Source organism: Lepidochelys kempii, chromosome 8 (assembly GCF_965140265.1).
Source record: "Lepidochelys kempii isolate rLepKem1 chromosome 8, rLepKem1.hap2, whole genome shotgun sequence".
In the NCBI taxonomy this organism is placed as follows: Eukaryota; Metazoa; Chordata; order Testudines; family Cheloniidae; genus Lepidochelys; species Lepidochelys kempii.
In genome coordinates this window covers 21644730-21672582 of record NC_133263.1, presented here as the reverse complement: position 1 = coordinate 21672582, position 27853 = coordinate 21644730, and the positions used below count along the sequence as shown (strand labels likewise).

The 27853-nt window shown below is 45.8% G+C and overlaps 1 protein-coding gene across 3 annotated transcripts in view; it reads right to left on the bottom strand.

Moving 5' to 3' along the window:
- Positions 1-21048, bottom strand: part of ADRB2 (adrenoceptor beta 2) — a 63083-nt gene extending 42035 nt beyond the window's left edge. Inside the window, exons 1-2 of one of the 3 annotated variants that reach the window (XM_073355814.1) lie at positions 18800-21048; positions 3333-4900 (exon numbers count right to left, since the gene is read on the bottom strand). In XM_073355814.1, the coding sequence (XP_073211915.1) occupies positions 4773-4900; positions 18800-19985 (1314 nt within the window). In that variant the 5' untranslated portion in view covers positions 19986-21048 and the 3' untranslated portion in view covers positions 3333-4772. Of the gene's footprint in view, positions 1-3332; positions 4901-18799 lie in introns of those variants that run through there. The other 2 variants (XM_073355815.1, XM_073355816.1) reach the window with 2 other exon arrangements.
- Between the last annotated feature and the right edge of the window lie 6805 nt (positions 21049-27853).

Below are 27853 nucleotides of genomic sequence, written 5' to 3'. Positions count from 1 at the left end.
TGGGGGCATAAGTGACACAGCAGATTAGTACCCTTGTCTTTCAGCTCTGGAGATGTGAGTTCAAATCCTGCCTCATGGTTACCAGTGAACACAAAGAATAGGAATTTCCTCCTAGGATTAAATGCTGGCCAATGCCACAGCCCCTTTTGCCTGCTCCAGGGATGAATTTGGCACATACATTGTGGCCAACTCTTGTAATTTTTAACAGGAGTCTTGTGGTTTTTGGTGTTTTTATTATTATATAAACATTGCAGCTTTTTTTCTTTTTCTTCTTTTTAAGTTTCTGACCTTCCTGGCTGGAGAGAAAAGCTTGAACATGTGAACCCTAAATGCTCAAAACCCAGAAGGGAAATAAACAGAATCCAAAATGTATTCGTAAAAAAACCCTCAAGATTTTTATGTTAATCTCATGATTTGGGGAGGCCTAGCTCATGGATTTTGAATCCTTGGGGTTGGCAATACTGCCATTAGTTATTATTATTGTTAATTATTATTTGTATTTCCTAGCAGGCCCAGCTATGAGCCCAGGACCCTATTTGCTAGCACTGTACATAACAAAATGATGCCCCTGCTTCAAAGAGTTTAGTGCTATTGTTGTTCTTCCAACATTTTCAGCTTTAGGGGAAACTCTTATGCAGCAGAAAGATATTCATTCAAGCACATGGGGTTTGCTGTTCACCTCTGGCATAGAGGATAACATGACAAGAAAAATACTCCAATCTATGGAAAAGCCCCGAGAGCTTTGCAGAATCACCGTAGCACAAATGCTAGTGTTTTGGTCCATTCCCACAGAACCCTGTAGTGCTGTCCTACAAGGGGAGACACGTGATGTTTGCCCCGGGTCAGAGGGCAGAATGAGCCTGATAAATGCCTGCATCCAGAGGGGAGATAGGAAGATGATGTCACGTCTCTGGACCTCCCTGAGCCTGGAGCTGGAGGGACATCCGAACATGCGTGTGTGATCGAGATCAGCAGAGCAGAATGTTTCACCAGCCGGCAGCTACGAAAGCCAAAGAAGATGAGGCTTTGTGATTTGTTTTTTTCTTCCCCATACTTTGTTTTTATCTCCACAGGCCAAAGTAAACAAGTCACACTAAAAACAACAGCCTCATCTGCCCTGTCCTGCCTGCTGCCGCCCCTGCCTTTGGTTCTGAGTCTGGTGACACTTCATTTGCATGCTGTGCTCCTGACCTTTCTTTGCTGGGAATGGCCTGGGCCCTTCGCCACGGATCACTTGACTCTTGTGCTCCTCATGCTGTTAGGTACAGTGCAGCTGGATAAGCCACACACCCCCATCCTCCCCCATCCCCGCCCACTGCTGGCGACGTACAGTATGTCATCACCTTTTATTGCTAGTGAGAACTGACCACAACTGTCACTTACGGTCTGCTAGCAAATGTCAGCCCACAGGCTGCATTAGGGAATTGGGGGGTGGAGAGGGGGAGCACAGACAGAACAGGGTGTACGTTACTCTCCTTGTGGGAGACTGAAAGATGTTCATTCAGGAATGGACAGTTCAGTGATACCTCTTTGCAGGGTTCCGGCCTGGAAATAAACATTTCCAGGAACCCCTGGGAGAGGGGATTATCTCCTCTGCTGATCCCCATGCCGGGGCTTGGACAACCTGCCAGTTTTTCACAATGAACTGAATAAGCGAATGGCACATTTAGTGGGTGCTGTCCTTTTTTAAGTCATACAATGCCTTTGCCATGATTTTGTTCACACACACACACACACACACACACCTCTCCCGGCCCTTCCCCCAGGTCCCCTCTCCCTCTCTCATTCTCTAATTGCACTGAACACATATTAATTAGTTCAAATGGTCTCTGATCCTGCCAGCTGCTGAGTCCCTTCTATTCCCCTGTACTTGGGGTGGGGGCTCTCATGGTCTTACAGCCACCAGCGTCCCCACTCTGCAGGTACCCGGGACACCATGATCTTCCCAGATCTTCTTTGCTGTTTGAAAATGTTACCCTGTGGTGAGTGTGTGCTACAAGAGCCCCTCTGTGCTGGGCCACAGAGGCTCTGACTCTGATATAGAGCAGTGATGCTTTAGTTGAAGCTGTAGCCCCTCGTATGTTTATCTCTGCAGGTCTCTGGGTCAATCCCTGCTAGGTCAGCTAAGACGACAGCCCTCACAAAAAGACAACATCCCCATCAGTTGGGGTAGGAGCAGAACTTGGGAAGGAGGCAAGGCCCGGCATGGCCGGGTGTATTTGGATCTCAGCCTCCTGGGCAAGGAACTGTACTGGCTCCGTGGGGACTATTATATGTCAGGTTTGCTCCCTCAAGAAGCAGGCTGCTATAATTACCCCAATCACAGGCTGCTGTGCATTTTCTTTTTTAAACTGGCTGTTGTCTTGGAGGGGAGATAATGTTTTAGGTGAAGAGTGACAGGGGAAGGAAAGGTGTCCGTGAGTGTCAGGGTGGGAGAGGCAATGGAGGGCTGGTTCTGATCTCACCCTGGTTTTACACTGCTGTAACCATTGACTTTAATGGTGGTATTCTTGATTTATACCCCCAGGAGAGAGGAAACTACCAACTCGATTCTGACTAGAACTACAGACTTGTACATGGGCGCTGGGCACAGTTGCCAACTTTCACACAGTAAATAAGCACCCTGACTTTCACAATAAGACAAAAATCAAGCTAATCCCATTTCAAAACAAGGTCAAAACAAGCCAATCCCTAAGAACCCCAACACTCTAGGTGACTAGACCCCACGATGTGCAGTCCGGGACTGTGGTGGGCCCGCTGTGCACCCCTGACTCTCTCCCCCCTTGTCCCTGCTTGCCCCTTGCCTCTGCTTGCCAGGAGCCGATCAAAAAAAAAAAAAAAAAAAGAAGCAACAAGCTACAAGCCAAAAACTAGCCCAATTTCTGTGGTTTCTTCGCGGATTTGGCATGTCTGGCACTGGGAGGAGTAAGCCCCCATCTTACGCTCCTGCATAGGCAAGCAGGACCACAAAGGTGTGACTGGGCACTGCATGCCTCTTTCTTCCCCCGGCCCTGGCCAAAGCAGGCAGGAAGCCTTGGCACTGTGCCCCAGCCCACCAACCAGCACAGCTCTGCCAGTGCAGTGGGTGTCGTCACTTGGTGCTCGTATAGAACAGCAAATTACTGCTCCCCTGGAGCAGGAGGGAAGCAGGGAAGGAACTGTACCTCCAAGGGATATCGCTGAGGCACAATGCCCCCCTCAGGCTATGTCTGGTGCAGTGCATTTTGCATGAAACCCCCTAGTTCAGGGCGGTGACTAATGTCTCACAATCAAGCCCTGAGCAAAATACAAACTGAAGACACTGATACCTTGTCTACACTAGGGAAATTTGCCACATTGAGTAATATTTGTTCCACCAGCACAGTTGTGAAAGCCACCCTCTCCGCAGTCATTTCACAACCATGCCAGCAGCCATGCTTCACAGATTATGCTTTTTCAGAGTTTACTATCAGTTGTTGAACTTGATGTCAGTGGAGTGAACTGCAGATTTTCACCAGTGTGACAGAGAGCAGAATCTGACTGTGAAAGGACAAACAAGCTGAATAATAGGCAATTAAAATCAGTGCCCCCGCAGGTCACAACACAGCCAAACCTACTGGGGAATTACAAGAGCTGAAGATACTTGGGTTTAATAAGGATGAGTCACACAGGCCCTTTGCTTCTGAGTCCTGACCAATTGACAGCACATGTACAGAGGGTGGGATCAATGAGGGAGGAGACATGGGAACGGTAAAATGGGGATCTGCATATAACAAGGTGTGATGGGGAGGATCAAATCTTCTAGTGAGCACAACCTAGAACCTATCCTCTGAGATTCAGCATTAATTTAGCAACCCCAGACCAAGGCAGTGGTCACTGTGATGTTTCTCCCTCTAATTATCTTTGTTTCCTGACACAAAGAGAAGGGATTTCTTTTTCTTTCTATTCTTTTGGTTGCTAGGCTGATCACACAAACCTTATACCCAGGAGACTTCTGCACCTAGAACAAAAGGGATATTTTAAACCTAGAACGTGCATGGAAAGAAAAAGGGCCAGGTTTTCAATTCAGCTGCACTAGTGTAAATCTTCAGTATTATGATGATTGATTCATATTACAGTAGCATGCAGGGACTCCAGTCAGGACCAAGGCTCCGTTGGGCTAGGCACAGTACAAACACACTGCGGGAGACAGTCTCCCTTCCCCAAAGAGTCTGCTGATTGAAAGCAAGGGATGCCAGGTTCATTTACACTAGTGTAACAGAGACTTGGCTCATGGGGCCTCACTTCAAGCAGGAGCTTATTGGATATGGAATGACAACCTATATTTAACATACACGGCTACCTGCCATCTAGTCTCAGAACAAATAAATCAGGTGGGACCAAAAAGGGTGGGGATTCCTGAGCCAGGAATGAGAAAACACTTGGATAGTGAACGGTCTAGAACTGGGGTCCAATATTAATATATTGATAAATGAATTAACAAATAATTAAGGTAGTTCCTTCTCTCCCTCCTTCCCCTACCCCTGTTTCATGTAACTCTCCGGGAGCTATGTCCCATGAAGCAATATCTCCTTTTAAAAACATGTGACCGAGAAAAGCTATCTTATCGAGCTGGATTGTGAGCTATTTACTCAGGTTTTATTCAGTGCTTACTCAGGCAAAACTGATAGTAAAATCAATGAATAAAGACTGAGTAAATGCCTTCAGGATTTGGTCCTGGATCATGTAACATTTATGAGCCCAGTTACACCCAGGGGTTTGAGAAGCAAGTGTTCAGGTTGCAGTGGTGAGATTCAGAAAGGGTGAGTAATGCTTTCAGCTGGGTGGCTCTGATAGGAATAAGGACTGAAACCTCGGGGCGAAAGAGAGCCCTTCCCTCCACGCCCAAGGTTGCCTGAAGGGTTTCCTCCTCTTTGTGGACCTAAAAAATCAAGCAAAAAGAAAAGGAGGACTTGTGGCACCTTAGAGACTAACCAATGTATTTGAGCATAAGCTTTCGTGAGCTACAGCTCACTTCATCGGATGCATTAAGTGGAAAATACAGTGAGGAGCTTTATAGACACACAGAACAGGAAAAAATGGGTGTTACCATACACACTGTAAGGAGAGTGATCACTTAAGATGAGCTATTACCAGCAGGAGAGTGGGGGGGCGGGGAAGAAGACCTTTTGTAGTGATAATCAAGGTGGGCCATTTCTAGCAGTTAACAGGAACGTCTGAGGAACAGAGGGGGGAGAGGGAAATAAAAATGGGGAAATAGTTTTACTTTGTGTAATGACCCATCCACTCCCAGTCTCTATTCAAGTCTAAGTTCATTGTATCCAGTTTGCAAATTAATTCCAATTCAGCAGTCTCTCGTTGGAGTCTGTTTTTGAAGTCTTTTTGTTGTAATATTGCGACTTTCAGGTCTGTAATCGAGTGACCAGAGAGATTGAAGTGTTCTCCGACTGGTTTATGAATGTTATAATTCTTGACATCTGATTTGTGTCCATTTATTCTTTTACGTAGAGACTGTCCAGTTTGACCAATGTACATGGCAGAGGGGTATTGCTGGCACATGATGGCATATATCACAGTGGTAGATGTGCAGATGAACGAGCCTCTGATAGTGTGGCTGATGTGATTAGGCCGCATTTTCTCCAACTCCTCAGACAAAGACAAACACCTACAAGATCTCTATCAAGCATTCTTACAACTACAACACCCACCTGCTGAAGTGAAGAAACAGACTGACAGACCCAGAAGAGTACCCACCTACTACAGGACAGGCCCAACAAAGAAAACAACAGAATGCCACTAGCCATCACCTTCAGCCCCCAACTAAAACCTCTCCAGCGCATCATCAAGGATCTACAACCTATCCTCAAGGACGACCCATCACTCTCACAGATCTTGGGAGACAGGCCAGTCCTTGCCTACAGACAGCACCCCAACCTGAAGCAAATACTCACCAGCAACCACATACCACACAACAAAAACACTAACCCAGGAACCTATCCTTGCAACAAAGCCTGTTGCCAGCTGTGTCCACATATCTATTCAGGGGACACCATCATAGGGCCAATGAGAGACTGCTGAATTGGAATTCATTTGGAAACTGGATACAATTAACTTAGGCTTGAATAGAGACTGGGAGTGGATGGGTCATTACACAAAGTAAAACTATTTCCCCATGTTTATTCCCCCCCCCCACTACCTCACCCCCTACTGTTCCTCAGAGGTTCTTGTTAACTGCTGGAAATGGCCCACCTTGATTTTCACTACAAAAGGTTTTCTCCCCCCCCCCCCCCCCCCGCTGGTAATAGCTCATCTTAAGTGATCACTCTCCTTACAGTGTGTATGATAACACCCATTTTTTCATGTTCTGTGTGTATATAAATCTCCTCACTGTATTTTCCACTGAATGCATCCGATGAAGTGAGCTGTAGCTCATGAAAGCTTATGCTGAAATAAATTGGTTAGTCTAGCCACAAGTACTCCTTTTCTTTTTGCGAATACAGACTAACACGGCTGCTACTCTGAAACCTTAAAAATGAAGGAGACTCTTGCACTAGCATGCACTTGAGAGAAGCAAATATTTATCTAAGGAGAAAAGACTTGGAAGGGATTTCCCTGAGGCTCCTTTTGCTGCCTATACATTTCAAAGGACCGGGTTGAAGCTGCAGGATTCAGCTCTGGAATTTGAACACCTGGAGCCCAGGAAGGGGGTGTTTGGAACCGTGGGTTGGGACGGTCTATAGTAAGGATCCCTACCTTCCAGACCAGGTTTCCCTGCTGCTTGAGCCTGCCATGAAGTCAGGTGTTTGTGAGACTGCAGGTAATTTTCATAGTAACCACTGTGATGTCACATTGTCCTCGCTACAGTGACATCACTGCAGGATCAAACCTGAGGAGGAGGCAGGTTGGGGAAGGAGGGAAGCCCCGGTTCAAACACAAAGGGATGGGAGAATTGGTGGTCATGGCTCATAAGGGTAAAATGCCTTTCTATGTAGTGTGATGTGGCTGGAAATTTACTCCAAGATGAGGTCCCACTTGAAAGTGTAGAGCTGATCCTGTGCGGTGCTGAGTGCCCTCAAAGTCCATTGAAGGTCTGGCACCAACTCAGGGCCCACCCTGTCAGGAAAGGCTTGGATCTCTCTAGTGTTCTCAGTCCTTTTTAAAACTAATACTTATCAATGAAGAAAATGATTAGATTCTGGATAGTTGTGGTGGCTTTGGCAATGACTGGGTTTAACCATTTCCCTGCCCAAGCTGTGCTGTGCCTCTGCAAAGCCCTGCTATTATTTTTTGGGAAGGGGGAATGCTGAACTACGCAGGGCATACACAGGCCTTTCACTACAGAAGCCCTTATCACAGCCCTATGTAGCATGAAGAATGCAAAATACTTTTCATTGCAACACTCTGGGCTGTGTTTCTGGCTGACGTTAACCATTTTGTTTCATCTCGGACACCTGCAGTGATGGGTCCCCTGGAGCAACCAGAGGAATGAGGTTCTGGAACAGCCTTCCACTAGGAGTAATGGGGGCAAGAAACCTAACTAGATTTAGGATGGAGCTTGATAAATGTATTAATGTGGGGTTGCCTGTGATAGCAAGGGACTGGATAATCCAGGAGATCTGTTACAGTCCAGTGTTCTTATGTTCTTCACCAGAAATCTTTATCTGCATGGTACAACGAGCCATAAAACTATCATACTTTTCAAATACCCCACCTAGTTGCTCCAGCCCTGACCTGGAACTACCTTCAAGGAGTTGTAGAGGGTACAAATGGAAAGGACCTATCAAGGTATGCTATTGCCATTCCCTGCCAATGTAGGACTGGTCTCCAGGATACATTTTCTAGTGCTCGGTCCCGTCTCATTTTAAATGATCTAATCTAGCAGGGGAACGCTCTCAGTATTTTACATCTGTTTCTCTGAAGTCCCGCTGGAACACTGGCACTGGAGATCAGCAACCAAACGGTTTAACAAAGCTGTAAATAAGTGCATGACAGCACCTCCTAAACAGGCCTGTTCTGTGGCAAAAGTACATTATTCATTCAGGATACAAGGGGGCGGGGGGTGTGAGGTAATATCTGTCATTGGCCCAACTTCTCTTGGTGAAAGAGACAAGATTTCAAGCTAAACAGAGCTCTTCTTCAGGTCTGGGCTCTGTGTAGCTTAAAAGCTTGCCTCTTTCACTAGTAGAAGTTGGGCCAGATTCAGATTAAGTTGGGCTTAAATTAAGCCGGAGCTGTCCGGAGCAGAGGTCTGGTAAACATTTCCAAGCCCCAGTGTGCCTCCCATGGAGCTGAAGCCCCAAGCCCCAGTGCACCCACCCCCAGGGGGCTGAAGCCCCGTGCCCCACACCACACAGGGCAGAAGCCCTAGCCTCACCAGCCTGCAGAGCAGAAGCCCTGAGCTCCACTCACCCTCCCCCCACCCCAGCCCAGATGCTGAAGCCTGGAGCCCTGAGGCCTCCTGCTTCCCCTCTCCTCCCCCACCCTCCCCTCTCCCCATTTGGTCCTGGAATTTTTATAGCATGGCGGGAACGACATGTCCATTATTTATCATATCCGGGAAATAATCTGTGAGAATTTAAGCCCTGAGTTGGTCCAATAAAATATATTACCTCACCCACTTGATCTCTCTAATATTCTGAGACCAAGATGGCTATAACGATGCTGCAAGCAGTATTCATTCAAGACAGTGATATGTTGTTTGCAATGTGATCAGACAGAAGAGCAGACGGATTGTTTGAAAACCATTAGAATGATAGCCCTCGATGGTGAGATGAAACAGAGAGAGGGCCCTATCCTGGGAAGTGCTAAACACTCTCAATTCCTGCTGGATTCAGGAGATGAAGGTGCTCAGTCCCTCATTGGATCAGGCCCCAAGAGAGGAAAACCTTATGCAAAAAAGGTTATGCAAACTCAAGAAGGTTTTGCATCCTGCCTGCTAATGCATGGTTGGTGGCTTTGTTTTGTTTCCAAATCTTGGAGGATTTATCAGCAGTGTTTGGGGGAAAGTGTGAGACATGCAACCAGCCAAAATGACAGCAAATCAACGGCAGAAGCAGTACCATAAATACTCTTTATTTAAACACATGTCAAACAGTAGGGCCTGTAATAAATACTCAGACTTTGTACATACATATTTTCATATATCTCTCTCTCTAGCTAGCTATAAGAACAAAAATATATTTACATTTCTTTACTCCATATTTTTATATAAACAATTGTGCAAAAATGACCTTACCAAGGACAGTAAACAAAAAACTATTTCCCCATGCACTCTCACTGGCACCAGCAATATTGCACAGGACTTCAGATATCCTTTCCTTCCACTGGGAAGATGAGAAGATGGGAGGAAAGCTGTCATTATGTTAATGGAGGACCTGCAAGCCCATTTTTGTGATTCAACAATATTCTGTCAAGGTCTGACACCTTGCAAAATATTGGTCCTGATTCTTCACTCCATTACACTATGATTCCTGTGTAAAATTGGAGTCAGAGTGGTGCATCGTGGTTATTTTGGCACAATCTTACGAATAGCCCCTGGCAGCACTTTACAGGCAAGCTGGCCCAAGGAATTCTACAGTGCAGCCTGTAGCTGCCTTCATATTTAGTACAGATAGAAACTACAGCTCCCACTATGCTCTGTCTTGATCCAGGCTGTGTCACTGAGACCTGCTGGGGTACTTCTACGTTAAAGATTAGGCTAGTTCATAGTCTGCTCTGATCCTACAGCTGATACATACGTGGACTGCTGTGCCCAAGCAGAGCCTGTTGTAGCTTCAGAGCGGCATTCCCCGCTTGTAGTATCACAAGAAGTGGCTGGTCCTGTGCACTCCCTTCAGTACCCACTGGGTATGTCTACACTGCAATTAAAAGCCTGCAGCTGGCCCGTGTCAGCTGATTTGGGCTTACAGCACTTGGGCTAAGGGGCTGTTCAATTGTGGTGTCGACATTCGGCTGAAGCTGGAGCTCTGGGACCCTCTCACCTTGCAGGATCCTAGAGCCTGGGCTCCAACCCAGGTCTGAATGTCAAACACAATTAAACAGCCCCTTAGCCCAAGTCAGCTGGCATGGGCTGGCCACAAGTTTTTAATTGCAATGTAGACATACCCATTATGATCAGTCATAGTTATAGGTGTTACCATACCCACTATCATGAGAGTGATCAATTAAGGTGAGCTACTATCAGCTCTCTCGTGATAGTGTGGATGGCAACACCTATTTTTTCATGTTCTCTGTGCATATATCTATATCTTCCTACTGTATTTTCCACTGCATGCCTCCGATGAAGTGGGTTTTCGCCCACAAAAGGTTATGCTCACATAAATTTGTTAGTCTCCAAGGTGCCACAAGTACTCCTCATTCTTTTTGCTCAGTATGGTGTCAGTTACTGATAACAAGGTCATGCAGGAACCTTGTTCCATCCTACTTTATAGGGGAGGGCAGTTTCCATTACACAGGTGGGCTCAGAGATCCCAGACAGCAGAAAGTGAACCTAGCAAAGGGAGAGTAAACAATGGAGGGAGCCTGCAGCCTGGGGAGATGACCTATTCCATAAGTTGATCTCATTGGGAAACAGATTTGCCAGGCTGGTGAAAAGAAGCAAGCAGAACAAGTAGAAGAGAAAGGCGAGAGAAAGCCAATCTTTCCTGTTTGCCAGCCTCAGTGTTTCTAACTCCTGAAGACTGGGCTGTTGTAACACAAGAAGGCAGGGAGATTCAGTGGGAGGATCTCAGCATTCTGTTAGCTCTTGCTCAGCATTGTCAAAATTGGTAGGCCTCATGCACTGGCTAAAATAGGTCCTTTATAGTAAGTAAGTAAATAAATAAAGGGCTTGAAAAATGTAGAGCCTTGTGACATTGCCAAGCTGGAGAGCATGGTATGTGCTCACTCACCCTTTGGTTACCTCTCCAGAGAGGCAGGGGCTCTTTCTTGTTTCTTAACTTCTTTAAATTTCATGCTGCTAATATTTCTGGATATTTGGTAACTAGCTCTCCTCCTCCCTTTCCCTGCCTCCGCGCCGTGTCTCAACACAACTCTTGCTCTCATCTTTAATGTGCCCAGCACATTAGACTTCAGCCATTTAGGAGCTAAACACCTGGCCCAGAATGCAGAGGAATGGGGGTAGATTTACATGTACAGTCAGTGGAACCTCAACTGTTTGCCCTTGATCCTTCAGCTCACAACCTTGGCTCCTCTATATACATCCATCCATACATGCCCTTTTGATATCATGCTATAGTATAATATGCATTGACCTGCAGTGCCTTTCATCACTAACTTCCTATAGCAATCAGCTGTTTTCTGATTTTGGGGATATGACTTAGCTAGATTCTACAGCATATACCATATGTCTGAACTAAGGAAAGCACAGCTGAGAGAGAGAGAGAGATTCCATAGTAACTAGAGATGGGCATAGAGCAAAACCCTGCTTTCAAAATTCACCATAGGCAGAATCAAAGCCCAGGGTCCTGAACTTGTGGGAGTGAAATATAGGTGTAAACCTGGACTTCTCCAGATCTTGGGGTGTTTGGAATTGGCCCATTACAGAAAAAGGTTTGAGCTGTGAGAATTCCCCATAACTGGGGCTCTGGATCAGCATACTTCTCATAGGTTAATTGTACACACATCAATAATTCTCTGATATTGACAATTCATCTTCTGAGGCCAAGGCATCTCACAAAGCAAAAGCTCTCCAGGAATGTCTCCAATGAAGCAAAAGACTGACACAGTGGAGGGACTCTACATACTATGTCTGCTTTGGAGGACGGAGCGAAGACAGCTCCTGAAGTGGAAAATGCAGCTACCAGAGTAAAAAAAGACTCAGGGGTCTGCAGCTACACCATTATTCGGCAACACTGCTAAAGCAGGAATTACAGCACCAAGACTTACAAGAATTCAAAGAATTACACAACTGAGCATGGATGTTATGCAAAACTCTATTCATCCAAAGTGCAATAAGCAATAGATGGGGAGGGCACTTATCCCCCACTATAAAATATATTCACAGGGACTATACATATACATACACAAGGGGTACAAAATATTCTACTTGCCTCTGGTGCAATCTCAGTGACATGGCAGTGTTTGTGGGAGGTACAAACCAGCAGCACAGAATGTAGGCCTGTGTGTTTTCAGTGGAGCACATTATTTTAGGTCTGGACAAGGTATTTCATTTCAGTGACAGTGGAATTCTCTAGGATTTATTTTTCCACGAGTGAAAGCAGCACAATGCGTATTATACACTCTGAGCCAGATCCTCAGCTAATATAAACAGACAAAACTGCACTGAAGTCACTTTACACCAGCTGGGGATCTGGCCCAGATACTTTATCTATATATACCTGTTTCTGCTGTTTTTTAGGATATTTTCTTCATTACAAAATAAATGACCAGGCAAGAGGTTTTCCTTTCTGCATTTTTTAATCTCCACATGGCAGTTTCTATAGGGGCCCATTTATTGTGTGTGTTATATTGTAACTGGTTGGGTCCATGACAGTTTCATTCTCTGAACTGTCATGTTTCTATGGAAAGTCAACAGTTTTCACTGAGCCAAGTCCAATGAGAGTTTTGGCTGAGTAAGACTGAGTAACACATGACTAAGCACCTGAGAATCTGACCTATTGTTTGGTGGATTTCCAAAGAAGTTGCTGATCCTTTCCTTCAGCTTCAGCTAGTTTGAGACCTCCACAGCTCACACCCCACCTGTGTTGACGTCAGAGAGAAAAGTAAAACCTGAAGCAATTGTCAGGTGATCTACACGCAAATCTCAGGACTAATGATGCCTCCTTTACCCATCCTGTCTGTGTTGATCAGTGCCACCATATCCCGGTCATCTTCCCAGCCTTGCCTCACAGTGAATAACCTATTGCTTCCTGACCCTTCCATCTTCCAGTGCTTGGAACAGCCCTGTGGTTCTGAGACAAGCCATGTCCCTGTTCACGCCTCTTCTTCAGATACACACAGCAAGAGCATTTGAAGTTTTAATATCAAATAGCCAAACAAATGTGGTCATTGACAAAATATGCACAACACTAGCAATGAGGGTGTGGCATTGTTTACACTCAGGGCCCACTCCTATTCCCACTGAAGTCAATGGAAGTTTGGCAGTAACGTCTATGACAGAAGAACTGGGCCCTTGCTAAAGAGAATGTCACCCTGCCACTTGTGAGGGGTTGCCGTTTCCCTCCTACTTGGCCCAATCAATCTTATAAGCTACCCTATCCTGGTGTGTATCCTCCATGTCACATGTGCATGTAATTCCATTCATGAGGGTATATTCATATTCCAAACACTGACAGCGATTGTTGGTTGCTGGCTGTTCAGACTAAAAAACACAGGAGAGGAAATCGAGAACCACAACTTGTACCTAATTTTTTACTTACTCTGGACTGCTATATAATAATAATTAATATACACACACACTGATGCAGCATATGCAACATGTAGATAATGAATGTGTGTGTTTACATGCACCTACTGTACTGTACAATAGCATTCTGTATCTAAATCCTCATACTACACAAAACGAGCTTCATTAACAAATGGCACCTGAGTTTCTGAGTTCCTAAATCTTGCACTGTGTCAGGTTTCATTCTGCTAGGACAGTGTGTTAATGTTTATCTGGAAAGAGATTGTTTTTGTAGACCCAGTGACTCCCCTAACAGCAATTGCATGTACCCTGTAACGTCATCACTATGTGTTTGCTTCAATGGGACTGGCTGTATTTTAAAGGCTTAATATGGGAATTGAACTGTGCACAGGATCTGCTTACAGCCTGACATCAACAGCAGGGAGCGATGCACCAGGCAACTTCCTTAAAGCAAACCCTGTTCTCTGCTTGGTGCTAGGGGGCAGTCAATGCCAGACAAGCAGGGATATCTTGGAAGTCATCTCCCATAGGAGGGAGACAGCTAGTGAAAGAGGAAGAAGCTTTCTCAGGCCACATTCTCTTTCTCTGTATATACTTTGGGCTCAGCCCTGCAGTCCTGACCCAGGCAGAACTCTTTGTAATGGCAACCACACCTCCCATCCTCTAAAGGAGGATTCAAGGATCCGGCTCTTTTAGCCACTCTTCCCAGAGGACCATGCCCACTTTGCTGGGGAGAGGGAGGAGCACCCATTTCAACTCCTCTTCCCTATAAAATGCCAATAGTTGAGACAAGGCTTCATGGACACGGTTCAAAATGTCTCAGAGCTGAATTCACCCTAGCACCTTGTATCACCATTGCTACCAGTGCAAAGTGAGCGTCAAAACAAAGCAGAATGGCATCGTTTACACCTGCTTTGAACTTACTTCACAATGGGGCAAATGACTACACAAGGTGCAGGTCAATGGCGAATTGGACCCTAAAGGGAATGTGGGTGCTAAACAGTTATCTCTACAATCCTTCCACAGACTTCTGCAGGGTTGAACGCTCCGCATGTTTAAAGAATGCCTGGTATTTTTATTTTAAATTTTGTTGCCATTATTTTTTATTTCACATTCCACATTTTTAGAGGCGATTTGAATCATTCCACTCCCCCCCCCGCCCCGAATTCCTTCATTTTCCCGCACACACACACTTTTGTAGTCTCTGAGCTCGCATCACCTTGTCAGAAAAGCCATGACATGGTGGCCCCCCTTTAACTTGCAGATACTCCTTTGCAAAGTAGCACAATAGTGCAAGTGTGTGTACTGTGACTGCAAGGTCTCTGCTATAAATAGTCCCACTTCATTGTGTTGCATGGTGTCTGGCTTTGTCTTTTAATTTGGCCTTCTCCTTTAAGGACAACTGTTAAAGGTGCAAAAGATAACGCAGCATTGTTTTTGTGGAGATTTGCCTTAGCATTCTTCTAATTTCACAGATGCAGTGAGTCTCTCCGTTAATCACACTTCGCAATTGGCCCCTAGCTGCAGAAAGGGCTGTCAGAAAGCCCCATGCATTTTGCTCCAAACTCTGCTGCAGCATGTCCCTCCCGGTCACCTCTCTTGAACCTGACGGCAGGCTTTTTACTGTTTTAATAACCACCTTGCATGGTGTAAACACTAATCCCAAGCATGACTATGCACAAATTGGAAGGTTTATGAAGGTGGTTCGGGCTACATATGCTTACTAGCTGCTAAACAAAGTGCTTTCTCCACTTGGAGGGTAGGTGAGTGAGTTGGGCAACAGGAAGAAACACTGTATATTCTGCAAAGAACAACTCAGCATACCTTTTACCAGTTTGGCCGGGGAGGGGGCTCCGCTACTTAGTTACATCCCTCTGGCATCTGCAGTTAACAGACACAACAAAAGATCTAACCTGAAAGAGAGAAAACTACAGATTTCTGATCAAGATGCAGAGACTTTAGCTTGTAAGAAATCAGTAGGCAAATCCTCACCACTCACTTGACAATCTCTGCAGCAGGCCTCACTTGAAAGGATAACGCTTAGGAGATCGAGCTTCCTGACTGCTCAGCAGCTCCCAGGAACCACAGGAAACTTCCCCAACTATGTGCCAAAAGTATTTTCAATACAGAAAGAACATAAGGCGAAGCCAATCTATGCTTTACATGGACAGCTTTCCAGGAGTTATCACAAATGATTTGCAAAGGCTCACTCAGAAATTCATTGGAAATACCAATTACAGTTAGTGACGATATTCTTGGTGGAGAGTTTTTTCAGGGCAAAGGCGTGGGTGAGCGGTGAAATAAATGCTGAGGTTGGGAGCAGCTCACCATTTGAAAACACCACGACTCTTTGCATTTGTTTTTTTGTTTTGTTTTCTCTGATATTTCTTCCCACTAAGACACTGTTCCAGGAAACTCCTTGTTGGAATCCTAGGGCACAGGTCAAAACAGTCTTGGTTGCCTAACCCATGCATGATTCCGAGATTGACCAAAAGCTATTTCAAGCAAATTAGTCAAAGCTCAAAGCAGTTCCCTAAGACAGCACACCTGTATTAACAGAGTGCAATAACAAAGCAGCAAAATAGAAACATACCAAGATATTAAGCATTCAGATACTGTGTTGAGGGATCTGGCATACAAATACATAGAACAGATTGGAATGGAAACTTTGTAAGGGACCCAGTGTGTGATCTTCCCCCACCTCAGTCTTTTTCACATGTTTTGAAAGGACCCTTCTCTTTCACATTCTCTTTGCAGCCATGCTGCACCCTTTTAAAAAAACATCTATGTAAGCCTGAAGGAAGAGTCCCGTTTTCTGATCACTGCTTCCTGCATCGAGAGGCTGCTCTGCTGAAGGGTAACAGTCTCCTCTCGCTCCCCCACAGGTCTCTGTACTCCTCCCCACCCGCACCTGTCCACTTGTGTCTGAGTATTAGCTTCCCATCTGACAGCCCCGGGGAGCTTGCAGCCAACATGAAGCAAGGTTTGCAAACCAGGAACAAAATGTAAAACCTGCCAAGAGGGAAAGCTAATAAATAAAACGGGGCCAGAAAAACAAAGACTGATCTACCCTTCCATATCCACTGTCTCCTGAGACCAAACACTCTCTGAATTAAATACACCTTGTTATTTTATTTTAAAGATTGGGAAAACCTTTAGCTAGAGGAATTTTCTGTGATTTTTAGCAGCACACAGGACAATTTTCCAGCTACCTTCTCCAGGAAATTTACAGTCATAGTCTTCTACATTCTCCCAAATTCCCCAGGCCTGTTTCTTTTTTTTAATGAAAAAGTCCTATAGAATTGAACAGAGAACATTAGTTTATTTGTTTCTTTAAATCAGCCTTCCAAATTTAACAGAAGTATCTCTCTTGTATAGAATTCTATAGAGCGATTCTATCTCCCCCTACAGAAATTATCTGGTTTCCTTTAAAAATCTAAAGGTTTGATGGTAATTTTAAAAGCACCCGACAGAACTTTGTTGGCTTCACCCTTGTACAATTCCAGAGGACTTTTCCATAAACAGGGATTTGTCCCAGACCCTCCATCTGAGGCTAAAATTGATTCATGTTTTGACCGCATGTTTCATTTGATTGTTTTGTTTTGTACATGAGAAATCATGTTCAAGAGCTGGTTTATTGGATGTGGAGGGGGGATTTCACTGTACAACAGCCTGGAGTGGCCTGGCTCATGATACGGTGTTCCTGTCCCTCATGAGATGGGGGACACAGTCGGAGATTACACAAAATGCTTTATAAGAGCACTATAAAGGGCAGACTGCCAGGCCCATGATCCCCTTAGCGCTGGGACTCCAGTGGGGGTGTAACCACCGTTGAAAGATGGGAAGACTAAAAGGGGAAATTTCAGGAGGGGGAAAATACAGCCCAGATGAATTCCCTCAGTGACCCCCAAAGCCCATGATTTAGAGCTTAAGCTCGCTCAGACCGGAGGGGTACAGCTCCGAGCACACTGAGTGCTTAACAAATAATACAGAACATAATGACCGGGATCAAACCACCCTTTATTTCACAGGTCATTGCCGAAGAGCCCCCACTGCGTGTCCTAGCCTACTCCACGCTTGGACCTCTGAGGCCACTGAGACCCAAATAGACAGGGGGAAAGCGCCTCTATTGTGAACACTGCCACTGAAGTGGCGTTGAAATGTCTTTAGAGTCCCTCTGTAAACGGAACGAGCTGTCAATGGGAACTGCTCACGGGCTACTCCCTGAGCTGAAACCTGTTGGAACCTGCCGAGCACTGCTCTGCCCACCTTTCCAATCAGTGCTCGCTCGCCTCCAGGGCAGAGCAAGCTCAGCCACGGGGTGGTGGCAGGGGAATCAGGTTCAGTGTGGCCAGAAGGGAAGTGCTAGTTATCGTGTTACAGCCCTCGCTGAGCTTCCCAGCCGCCCCCGCTCCCTGCTTTTGGATGATGTCAACTGCAGAACCCTAGTGCTAACAACTTTATAATTATGGGCTTAATCCTCATGAATTCCGCTGGCATTTAGGCTCAGACCTCTCCAGATGCCAAGAGGGAACAAAGATCGCAAGTGAAGAACACTATTAGCGTAGGAAGCCTCTAGTAATGGGGAAAGGGGCTGGTTTCTTTAGCATACGCGGACATTGCCCATTAGTTTCACAGCCAAGTCTTTGGGATTTAAATAATGCGCAGTAATGAAAATGTGACCATCATATTTGTGTGGGTGGAAGGGAAGCTCAGATCTCAAAGGAAGGGCAGTTGAAAGGTATGTTTACTGCACTAACATGAAGACTGAACTGGGATTAATGGGGATTTGGTGCGGGGGAGATGAGCCATTCCTAGCAGAACTGAGTATGAAGTCATTAGAGCATCACTTAAAGTTGTCACCATACTTTTATACAGTGGACAGGAATTTGGACAAACAGGTGCAGTGAGGTCATCCTTACACCAGTATTCACTGCACAAAGAAGTAAACTTCAGACTCGATTCCCCCAAACGACGGCAAATCGAGCCCTGACTCGTCCCCGAAGTAAAGGATCATCTTCCCCTCTGATGGGAGACAGCCCACTCACCAAAGGGACAGGAGTCCTGCTAGGCTTGAGGGCAGCAGTTACGTGCTTATTATTACTAGATCTCTGAGGTAGATAAACACAAACACCACAACAGTCATCAAGTCTTCAAGGGATGACCCTCATCCACAGTCTTAAAATAATCCCAGGTGCATATAAATATGTACTTGCCCGAGGATTTTGTACATCCTGCAAATAAACAACCCCCTCCCGCCCCTAAAGGGGGCACTCCCACATACTTGTATAAAGGTTGCTAGTTTTAGTTCTCTTGCAGTTACTACATTAAAGGTGCCTTTTTCATTGGACTGGGTTATTTTTGTTTTTGGTAAAGGCTCATCTCTCTACAATATGCAATCGTGTGTGCTATGACTGATGCTCTGGGACTCAACGCAACCGTTCAGCACAGTACCTTTACAGTGCAATAAGTCCTCACTGGCAGGTGGCCCCGCTCCATCACACAGCAATTCACACGTTTTGTCTTGTCCCAACTGATATCCATCGTCCTCCTCGTTGAAGTCACTTTTCCCGTTGCTGTTGGAATATCCATTGGCGTGCATCTTCAGGGCAGATCGCCGGAGGCACAGGAGCTCCTGGAAAGCATACCTGAAGTCCGGGCTTCTGCAGTAAATAAGGGGGTTGAAGCCGGAGTTGACGTATCCCAACCAGTTCAGGAGGATGTACAGGTAAGTGGGGATAATGTTGTCCTGTATCACGTGCACGATGTTGACTATGAAGAAGGGCAGCCAGCACAAAGTGAAGGTGCCCATGATGATCCCCAAGGTTTTCAGGGCTTTGTGCTCCTTCAAACAAAACTTGGAGGTTCTCCTGTGACTTCCTCTCCCGTTCTGCTCCTGCTGGTGGTTGTTCTGGTTATGAAACCTCCTTTCACATTTGTCTATCTTCTTCAACTGCTTCTTGGCTACCTGGAAGACCCTGGCATAGACGAAGACCATGACCACCAAAGGCAAGTAGAAGGAGATGATGGAAGAAGCGATGGCATAGGCTTGGTTGGTGAAGAAGTCACAGCAACTCTCATCTTTGTAACACTTTTCGGCTACCGGGCCCTCTGCTCTGTACCAGTGCATCTGGATAGGCAAGAAAGAGGTCAAAACAGACACTACCCAGACCACGAGGATGACAATCCTGGCTTTGCTCTTGGTCAGCAGGCTCTGATACTTGAAGGGGGAGGTGATGGCGAAATACCTGTCCACGGCAATGACGCAGAGGGTCTCGATGCTGGCCGTGACACACAGCACGTCTAAGGAGGTCCAGAACTCGCACCAGAAGTTCCCAAACTTCCACTGCTTCAGCATGATGTGGCTGGCTCCGAAGGGGACCACGGCCAGCCCCATCACCAGGTCGGCGCACGCCAGGGAAGTGATGAAGTAGTTGGTGACGGTCTGCAGCCGCTGGAACTTGGCGATGGCCGTGATCACCAGGATGTTGCCAAAGACGATGGCCAGCACGATCACAGACATCAGGATGCCCATGCCCACCATCCAGACGTCTTGCGACAGGCTGGAACTGCCCGTGTCCTCGCTGCTGCTCACATTGACCGCAGCAAGCCCCGGGCTGGTGGGACTCACCGATCCCATGGCTTCCTACCCGCAGCAGCGCACGTTCTGCGCTCTGCTCCCTGTTGACATGCAAGCCTCGGGCGGCCCCGCGACCGATCCCCCGCCGCACGGCGCCGGGGCTCTTCGCAGGCAAGTCTGGGACAGGCCGATGCCCACTGCGCAGCGCCGGCGCTCCGCTCGCGCTCTTTACACGCCGGCTGTCTCCTGCGCTCGGTGCCCGGTGCGCCTGGCTGGTGCCCTGGAGCAGTCACACGCGCGCTGTAGGAGATCCAAGCTGGCTCCCCGAGAAATGCCGGCGGTGGCTTGGCCGGGCTGGGGGCCTCTTGCAGTCAGACTTGTTGACAGACTGTTTGGTGGCTAGGGATTTGCATTTGTTTGTTCCCCCTTTAGCCTGCTCCCTCCCCTTCTGCAGCTGCAGCCTGGGCAGCTCCGACCCTGCCGGGAGTCTCGTCTACAAGTGTCCTGAGCCCGTTATGTGTTGGGGAGCTTATAGGAACAGCCAGCCGTGACATCAGGCAGCCCCCAGCCAATGGGCTGCTAGCAGGACACGGGGACACACACACACACACACACACACGGCTGACAGTGGTGACGGTGCTCCTGCTGGTCTGTCCCCTAGGGTGGTTCTCGCAGCCCCAGTGCCGGTCTCTCCCGGTGCCCTAGTTGACGGGGGAGCCTCCACTTTGATCCGCTGCAGCCTGCAGACGTCCCTCTCTCCTCACTCCCCAGCCCCGGCCACGGGTGCTTCTGGCAGAGCTCGCAGTCAGCCCGGATCGCTGCTTGCCCCGGTCCCATTTGCCTCTCAAAGCAGGGCGCTCCCTGGGAACACAGCCCGCAGGCTGATCCCTGGCTCCAGGCGCTTTTGCTGACAGAGGCAGGCGCGCCTTCCCTGGCGCTTTGGTTTCACTGTTGATACTTCGGCCCTTTTGCAGCGAAGGTTTCGAGTCTGCGACCGAGTGGCATTTTGCACAACTGTCTGCATTCACCCTCCCGCCTCACTTGTGCATTGCCAGCGAGGTTGGTTTGCGTGCGCCACGCTCCGTTCCCAGCGAACATTACTGCCTCGCGATCAAGAGAACTTCTCGCTAGTAAGTGCGTGCTAGGTCCCGAGAACTTCTCGCTAGTAAGTACGTGCTAGGTCCTTGTGTGTTTTCAGACACACAACTGCCGCAGCGTCCTGTGGAAGTGGATTGGCCCGGAAACCACCTGTGGAGCGGTGAAGTGAAAAGTTACAGATGCTCACTGTAAAAGAGAGGAAGAGGGATACTTTCTCAGCATACCTCGCCACCTAATCCCCTGGGGACCTGCCGCTGCATCGCTCGCAAAGCGAGCCAACAGCCTGTTGTTATTCCTTAGACCTGAAGTTTCTCTTCTTCAGCTTTAATTCAAATCACCGCGTAGCGCTGGAAATGGTACATTTCTAGTCTCCCTGCCAATCCGCCAGTACCCTGACATGCAGTTAGTTAGCATCACTGAGGCAGCTACCCATCTGTCTAGCTACTTTCAACGGTTAGCCAATTTACATCGGATATAGATCGGTATGTGTAGATATGATCGAAATCAAAGGTTTCGAGCAATAAGCGCAACGGCTTTGGTTGCTGAATTAGCCTTCGAAGTAGACTGTGTCTCTCTGTTTACAGCATTCATCTTCCAAAGCCTCCTTTTACATGCATGTCTAAACTTAGCACGGGATCTCTGAAACCAAGTCATATAACCGGTGTAAAGAAAACTTCCTTCCCGGTCACGGAGGGGTAGAAGAAAATATAACGCATCATTTACTCTGGAGAAAGCAAAGAGCCAGAAACCGAAAGAACAGTGATATATTGACAAGGCACTTTGAGACAGGATCCGAATCTGCCCCCCCCCTCCAATTATTCCTGCTAGAGCTAGACCCATTCAGAGAGACCACTCGCACAGCAAAATAGAGCTCAACAGGAGTAAGGGTGGCAGAATCGGGCCCTTTACTATTTTTCAGTGTTTGTTTTAAAAGCAGGCACAGTACGCCATTGCATGGAGAAGTCACGTAAACAACGGACAGCGCAACACTGGAACGGAGGGAAGCTTCCCCAGGTTTGATCCTAATGAGAGGTGCTGAGGATACAACAGTACAGATTTCTCATTGTTAGTTTCCATCCAGATACTATCTGTCTATCTCCCTGCCCGGGAGCTATCAACTGGATAAATCCAAGAAAAAAAAAAGAGGATGGAGGGAGACCATGTGTTTTGGACTGAGTTGGAAGATGGCAGGGGAAGTGGAGTTCAAGAAATCTGGAAGAGGTGAGGCCCCAATCTCAATCTTGTTTGAGCTACATCTGTGCTCTCAAAGGCCATATACAATTAAAGACCAATATAGTCTTTTTTATAGTCAGTTTAGCTCATCCTGAGGCCCTGAACACGAATAGGAAGACCTTATTCTTCCTTGGATTGTGCTGCAATTTAAAGTTTCCTGATTTCTTGGTAAGTAGAGATATCTTTTGACTGGAGAAAAGGAGTATACAAGGAGAGGAAGGAATTTTTAATGTGCTTTTCTTACATGATAGCTTTGTCTTAGTTTTTCCCCCCTCTACCTTACACTGGAATTGTTATTACAGATTGTACCTACTTTATCTGGCTGTACACTCAAAAGATAATCTTTTCAAATTAAAGGTTAATAACTTTTAATTTAAATGATTTGTGGCACATGCCTGGGGTGAGTGAGTGCCCTTTCTCTCAACAGCTCTAAAGGTTTCTCCTTAATGCACATTTGCTTGTAATCACAGCTGTGACCCATCTCCAGTAAAACCAGGGAACTGAACAAATGCATTCAGTTATTTCCCAAACACTTGAGAAATACTGTTAGAAATATGCCTGAGCTGACCATGTAACTTCAGTGCATCCCACTTGGTGATGTTGAAGCCAGATATGGTTAACCTGGTGGTCTGAGTGTAAAAGCATTTTCCCCAAAAGCAAACAGTTTGCTGTGTTAGGGAATAAAGACTACCACAAGCTCCTTTTCATCTAAATGAAGATAATTTTGCCTTTTATGTTTAATATCTGCTTGTTTATTTATAATTAACCCATATTGACTCAGCCCTTCTTGTTTCTGAGATAAATTGCATTCCATGCAGTGTGTGAAGTCTTTTGGACACGACTTTAAAACCTGAGGTCCTGTGGGCTGTGATTTGAATGGACTTAAAGATCTCCTGGCATTTAAGATTAAGGATTGCAGCAGTGTCTTTGGCTAAAAATACACCTCCATCCATAATGACAGGTTTCAGAGTAGCAGCCCTGTTAGTCTGTATTCGCAAAAAGAAAAGGAGTACTAGTGGCACCTTAGAGACTAACCAATTTATTTGAGCATAAGCTTTCGTGAGCTACAGCTCACTTCATCAGATGCATTCAGTGGAAAATACAGTGAGGAGATTTATATACACACAGAACATGAAAAAATGGGTGTTATCTTACACACTGTAAGGAGAGTGATCACTTAAGATGACCTATTACCAGCGGGGTGGGGGGGGTGGGGGAGAAAACCTTCTGTAGTGATAATCAAGGTGGGCCATTTCCAGCAGTTAACAGGAATGTCTGAGGAACAGTGGGGGGAGGGTGAAATAAACATGGGGAAATAGTTTTACTTTGTGTAATGACCCATCCACTCCCAGTCTCTATTCAAGTCTAAGTTCATTGTATCCAGTTTGCAAATTAATTCCAATTCAGCAGTCTCTCGTTGGAGTCTGTTTTTGAAGTCTTTTTGTTGTAATATTGCGACCTTTAGGTCTGTAATCGAGTGACCAGAGAGATTGAAGTGTTCTCTGACTGGTTTTTGAATGTTATAATTCTTGACATCTGATTTGTGTCCATTTATTCTTTTACGTAGAGACTGTCCAGTTTGGCCAATGTACATGGCAGAGGGGCATTGCTGGCACAGGATGGCATATATCACATTGGTAGATGTGCGGGTGAACGAGCCTCTGATAGTGTGGCTGATGTGATTAGGCCCTGTGATGGTGTCCCCTGAATAGATATCTGGACACAGTTAGCAACGGGCTTTGTTTCAAGGATAGTTTCCTGCGTTAGTGGTTCTGTTGTGTGGTGTGTGGTTGCTGGTGAGTATTTGCTTCAGGTTGGGGGCTGTCTGTAGGCAAGGACTGGCCTGTCTCCCATCCATAGTTGTGCAGTGTGCTGTGCACCTGGTAACTGCTGCCCTCCCCCCACAAGAGATAGCTGTATTTCTGCATTTCAGTGGTGATATATATACACACACCCTTATTCACAGAAGCAGGTCTTACTCACAAGAGTAATCCCATTGATTTCAGCAGAGCTATCATGCAGGGACTGCTTATGTATGCAAGTGTTTGGAGAACGGGGCCCACAGTTTGCAAAGTTCTTTGGGATGAAAGGTGCTATTCAAATGCAAATATTATTCTTAATTGAATGGGTTTGAAGTAGAGGACTGATGATTAATCTTCTTCAGATTTCTGAAGGATTAGTAATGTTGAATCACACTTTAAAGTTATTAAGACAATAAACATGCATAGGGTTTCAGGATTCTGCCTCATTTTTCTATTGCTAATATAAAAGTAAGAAAACCCTAGATGTTAAGTTCTGCTGAGTAAACCTGCCTACAGTTGCTCTGCTTCTCTCATTGTACCCATCACTTCTCAGGCCTTGTGGTATGAGCAAACTGCTCAGAACCTACTGCTTCAAAACCACTACTAGATGTCCCATGTCATGCAAATGCTGCTCTTAGAGGATGTATTTTTTCAGCCCAGAGCTGCTATTGTTAGAGCGCTACATTGTTTATAGGAAGTTTATATAAAGTTTTGTGGTTTTATAAAAGAAGGGTTAGTGAGGTGCTAGAAACAAGAAATAAGCTGTGTGGTTTTTGCTAAATGTTGCCGAAGTTTCCTTACGAAGTATCAGCCACAGTACTGCAAGCATTTTCTGACCCTACCCCCACATTTTGTAGTTAAAAACCACCCCTGCACACAGGGTCTTTAACACTACTAAAATGAACAGTATTTAAAAAATAAAATTGATGGTCTATATACCACCTGTTTCCACTGGAAATATCCAAGGCCTCTGGAAAGAATAAGGTTTGGATAAGCAAAGCATGCGGAATATTACACTAGGGAACATAAATGACCTTTGATAAAACAGGAGTTTCAGTTAACTGGAGATTGAGTAAATGGGGTTATACTCTAAATACATCTCTATCCATAGTTATAGGGCCAGATCCCCAACAGGTATAAATCAGCCTAGCTCCATTGAGTTAAATTGAGTTACACCAACTGGGGGGAGGGAGAGCTCAGTGGTTTGAGCATTGGCCTGCTAAACCCAGGGCTGTGAGTTCAATCCTTGAGGGGGCCATTTAGGGATCTGGGGCAAAAATTGGGGATTGGTCCTGCTTTGAGCAGGGAGTTGGACTAGATGACCTCCTGAGGTCCCTTCCAACCTTGATATTCTATGATAGCAGCTGAAGATCTAGTCCATAATTGTTTAATGTAGTCCCACTTGCTTCGAGACCATTTAATAGCTTGCTCTTAGCATTCCTCTTTTGCACATGCATTCAACCCTCCCCTGCACCAAAACTAGTGGTACACACTTTGCAGTGGGGACACTGAAGAAAATAATTGGGAGAGCATGCGGGGTATTAGGAGAGCAATATCTGAGAGAAGGTAATGGGCAAACAGAGTAGAGAAAGGAAGGTAGGATGCACTTGGGACTTTAGGCACCTAACTACCTTTGGGGGTCTCGGTTTGTCACAACACCAAACCCACTGGCTTTTTGTCCTGTCTTAAGAGCTGGTCAAATAAATCAGAAAATGATCAACAAATGTTTTTGTGAATAAAGTAGGAAGTTCACTTCGCTGTACTTTGTGGCATATGATATTATTTATTGATTGTGTTTAAATATCTGCTCCAAGAGTTCAAAAAGCATATGACAATCTCATGACATTTATTTCTAACCTCCATTGCATAAAATCTCCATATCCCTAAACATTCCTTACACACACATACACAGTATATGCCTGTTTGCATCATTTCAAAAAAGCATCATATCTTGAAAAGAGGAGGAAACTTACTGGAAAATACCTGGGAGATAGTAAATGCTGAATGATCTGTTTGCAAGTCCAAAAATGCTGCATGAGGCCTTGCTGCTTTCACTCTCTCTCTCTTACACCTACACACCCCTATCTACTTCAAGCAACTGGCCCATTTGCTCCCGTCACAACTGATCTCAGAGCTCTAGAGCTCTCTATCATTTTGGGTGGAGAGAGCCACTCAGCCCACTTTAATTCTTTGCTGATTTACAGACTCCATGAACCACCGCCTGGTTAGCAGGGTACGGTGGGGAAGTTGGGCAAGGAAGATTTCCACTGACTCAGGCAGGCGCCTGTTGGCCAAATGGTGGGACTTGTCTCTTTACAGACATTCCATTGAGTTTTTGTATGAAGATGGTCCATTGACTGATTTGTCTGGACCTTGTCCACTTTATTAACTCAATATAATCTGCTCTGCTGCTCTCAAAATGAAGATCTCCATTAGTTATCTCCAACACAAAGTTTTCAAGAGTTGATTGTATTGTTAAGAAGTAAGGGGGCAGGTTCTTTGGTCCACTAAGGCCATTATGTCAGCCAAAGATTACCAGTAGAGAATTCTCCCTACCTAGATGTGACGGGGAGGAGGAGACATGTTGAGTAGGTGATGGGGCTGAGGTCCACTTCACCAATCCTCTGCTGGTTGAAGGACCCTTATGCCAGCAGTGCCAGTGGCATGAGTTATAGCAGGATCTCTCCTACTCTAACTTACACCAAGGCCTGGCAGCTCTGAATCAGACATAGTGAAGACTCAGGGGGGTATGGGAAAATACTCTGTGTGAAATGCTGGCTCTGGTGAAGCCAATTGCCAAATTCCTATTGACTTCAATGGTGCCAGGATTGCACCACTGACATCTTGTCAGAGTGAAGCCTTCAGAGGTCTCTGGGGCTCTAAACTATAAAATTGGAGCTCTTGTAACATTCTAAAACATTCACAAGACACCACATGCACATCATAATGGATGCTGCAAACTCTGGGACATGTTTCTGCAACCCTTTCTGTGTAAAGAAGATTGCAAAGCCGTAATACCACTATTCAAATAACATCGACCCATTCTAGTTTTTGTGGTCACTGAATAAAACCGGACTTTGTTGTGGATGGACAAATAGTGTAGATTTTTGATCTGCTCTGGGCATAGCTACAAGGGGCAGAAGTAAGATTGCCCTATTCTCAGAGGTTAACGAGAACAATTTTTCTCCCTCCTTGTAAAAACCTTTTATGTACTTGAAAACGGTTACCATGTCCCCCCCTCACTCTTCTCTTCTCCAGACTAAACAAACCCAATATTTTCAATCTTTTCTCATAGGTCATGTTTTCTAGACCTTTAATAATTTTTGTTGCTCTCCTCTGGACTTTTCCTAATTTGTCCACATCTTTCCTGAAATGTGGCGCCCAAAACTGGACACAATTCTCCAGCTGAGGCCATATCAGGGAGGAGTAGAGCAGAATTATTTCTTGTGTCTTGCTAACGACACTCCTGCTAATACATTCCAGGAGGAGGAGGATCTTTTTCTTTTCTTTATTTTTTTTTATTTTTTTTTTTGCAACAGTGTTACACTGTTGACTCATATTTAACTTGTGATGCACTATGACCCCCAGATCCCTTTCCGCAGCACTCCTTCCAAGGCAGTCATTTCCCATTTTGTATGTGTACAATTGATTGTTCCATGAATACCCTGAGAGAATCTGATGCAAGAAAGAAAGAAAACCTTCTCCAACCTCACACCTCTACTTGTCACCTGCCACCCCATACTGGAACCCATAAAGGTATCATCAAACCATTACAATCCATACTCAAAGGGGACC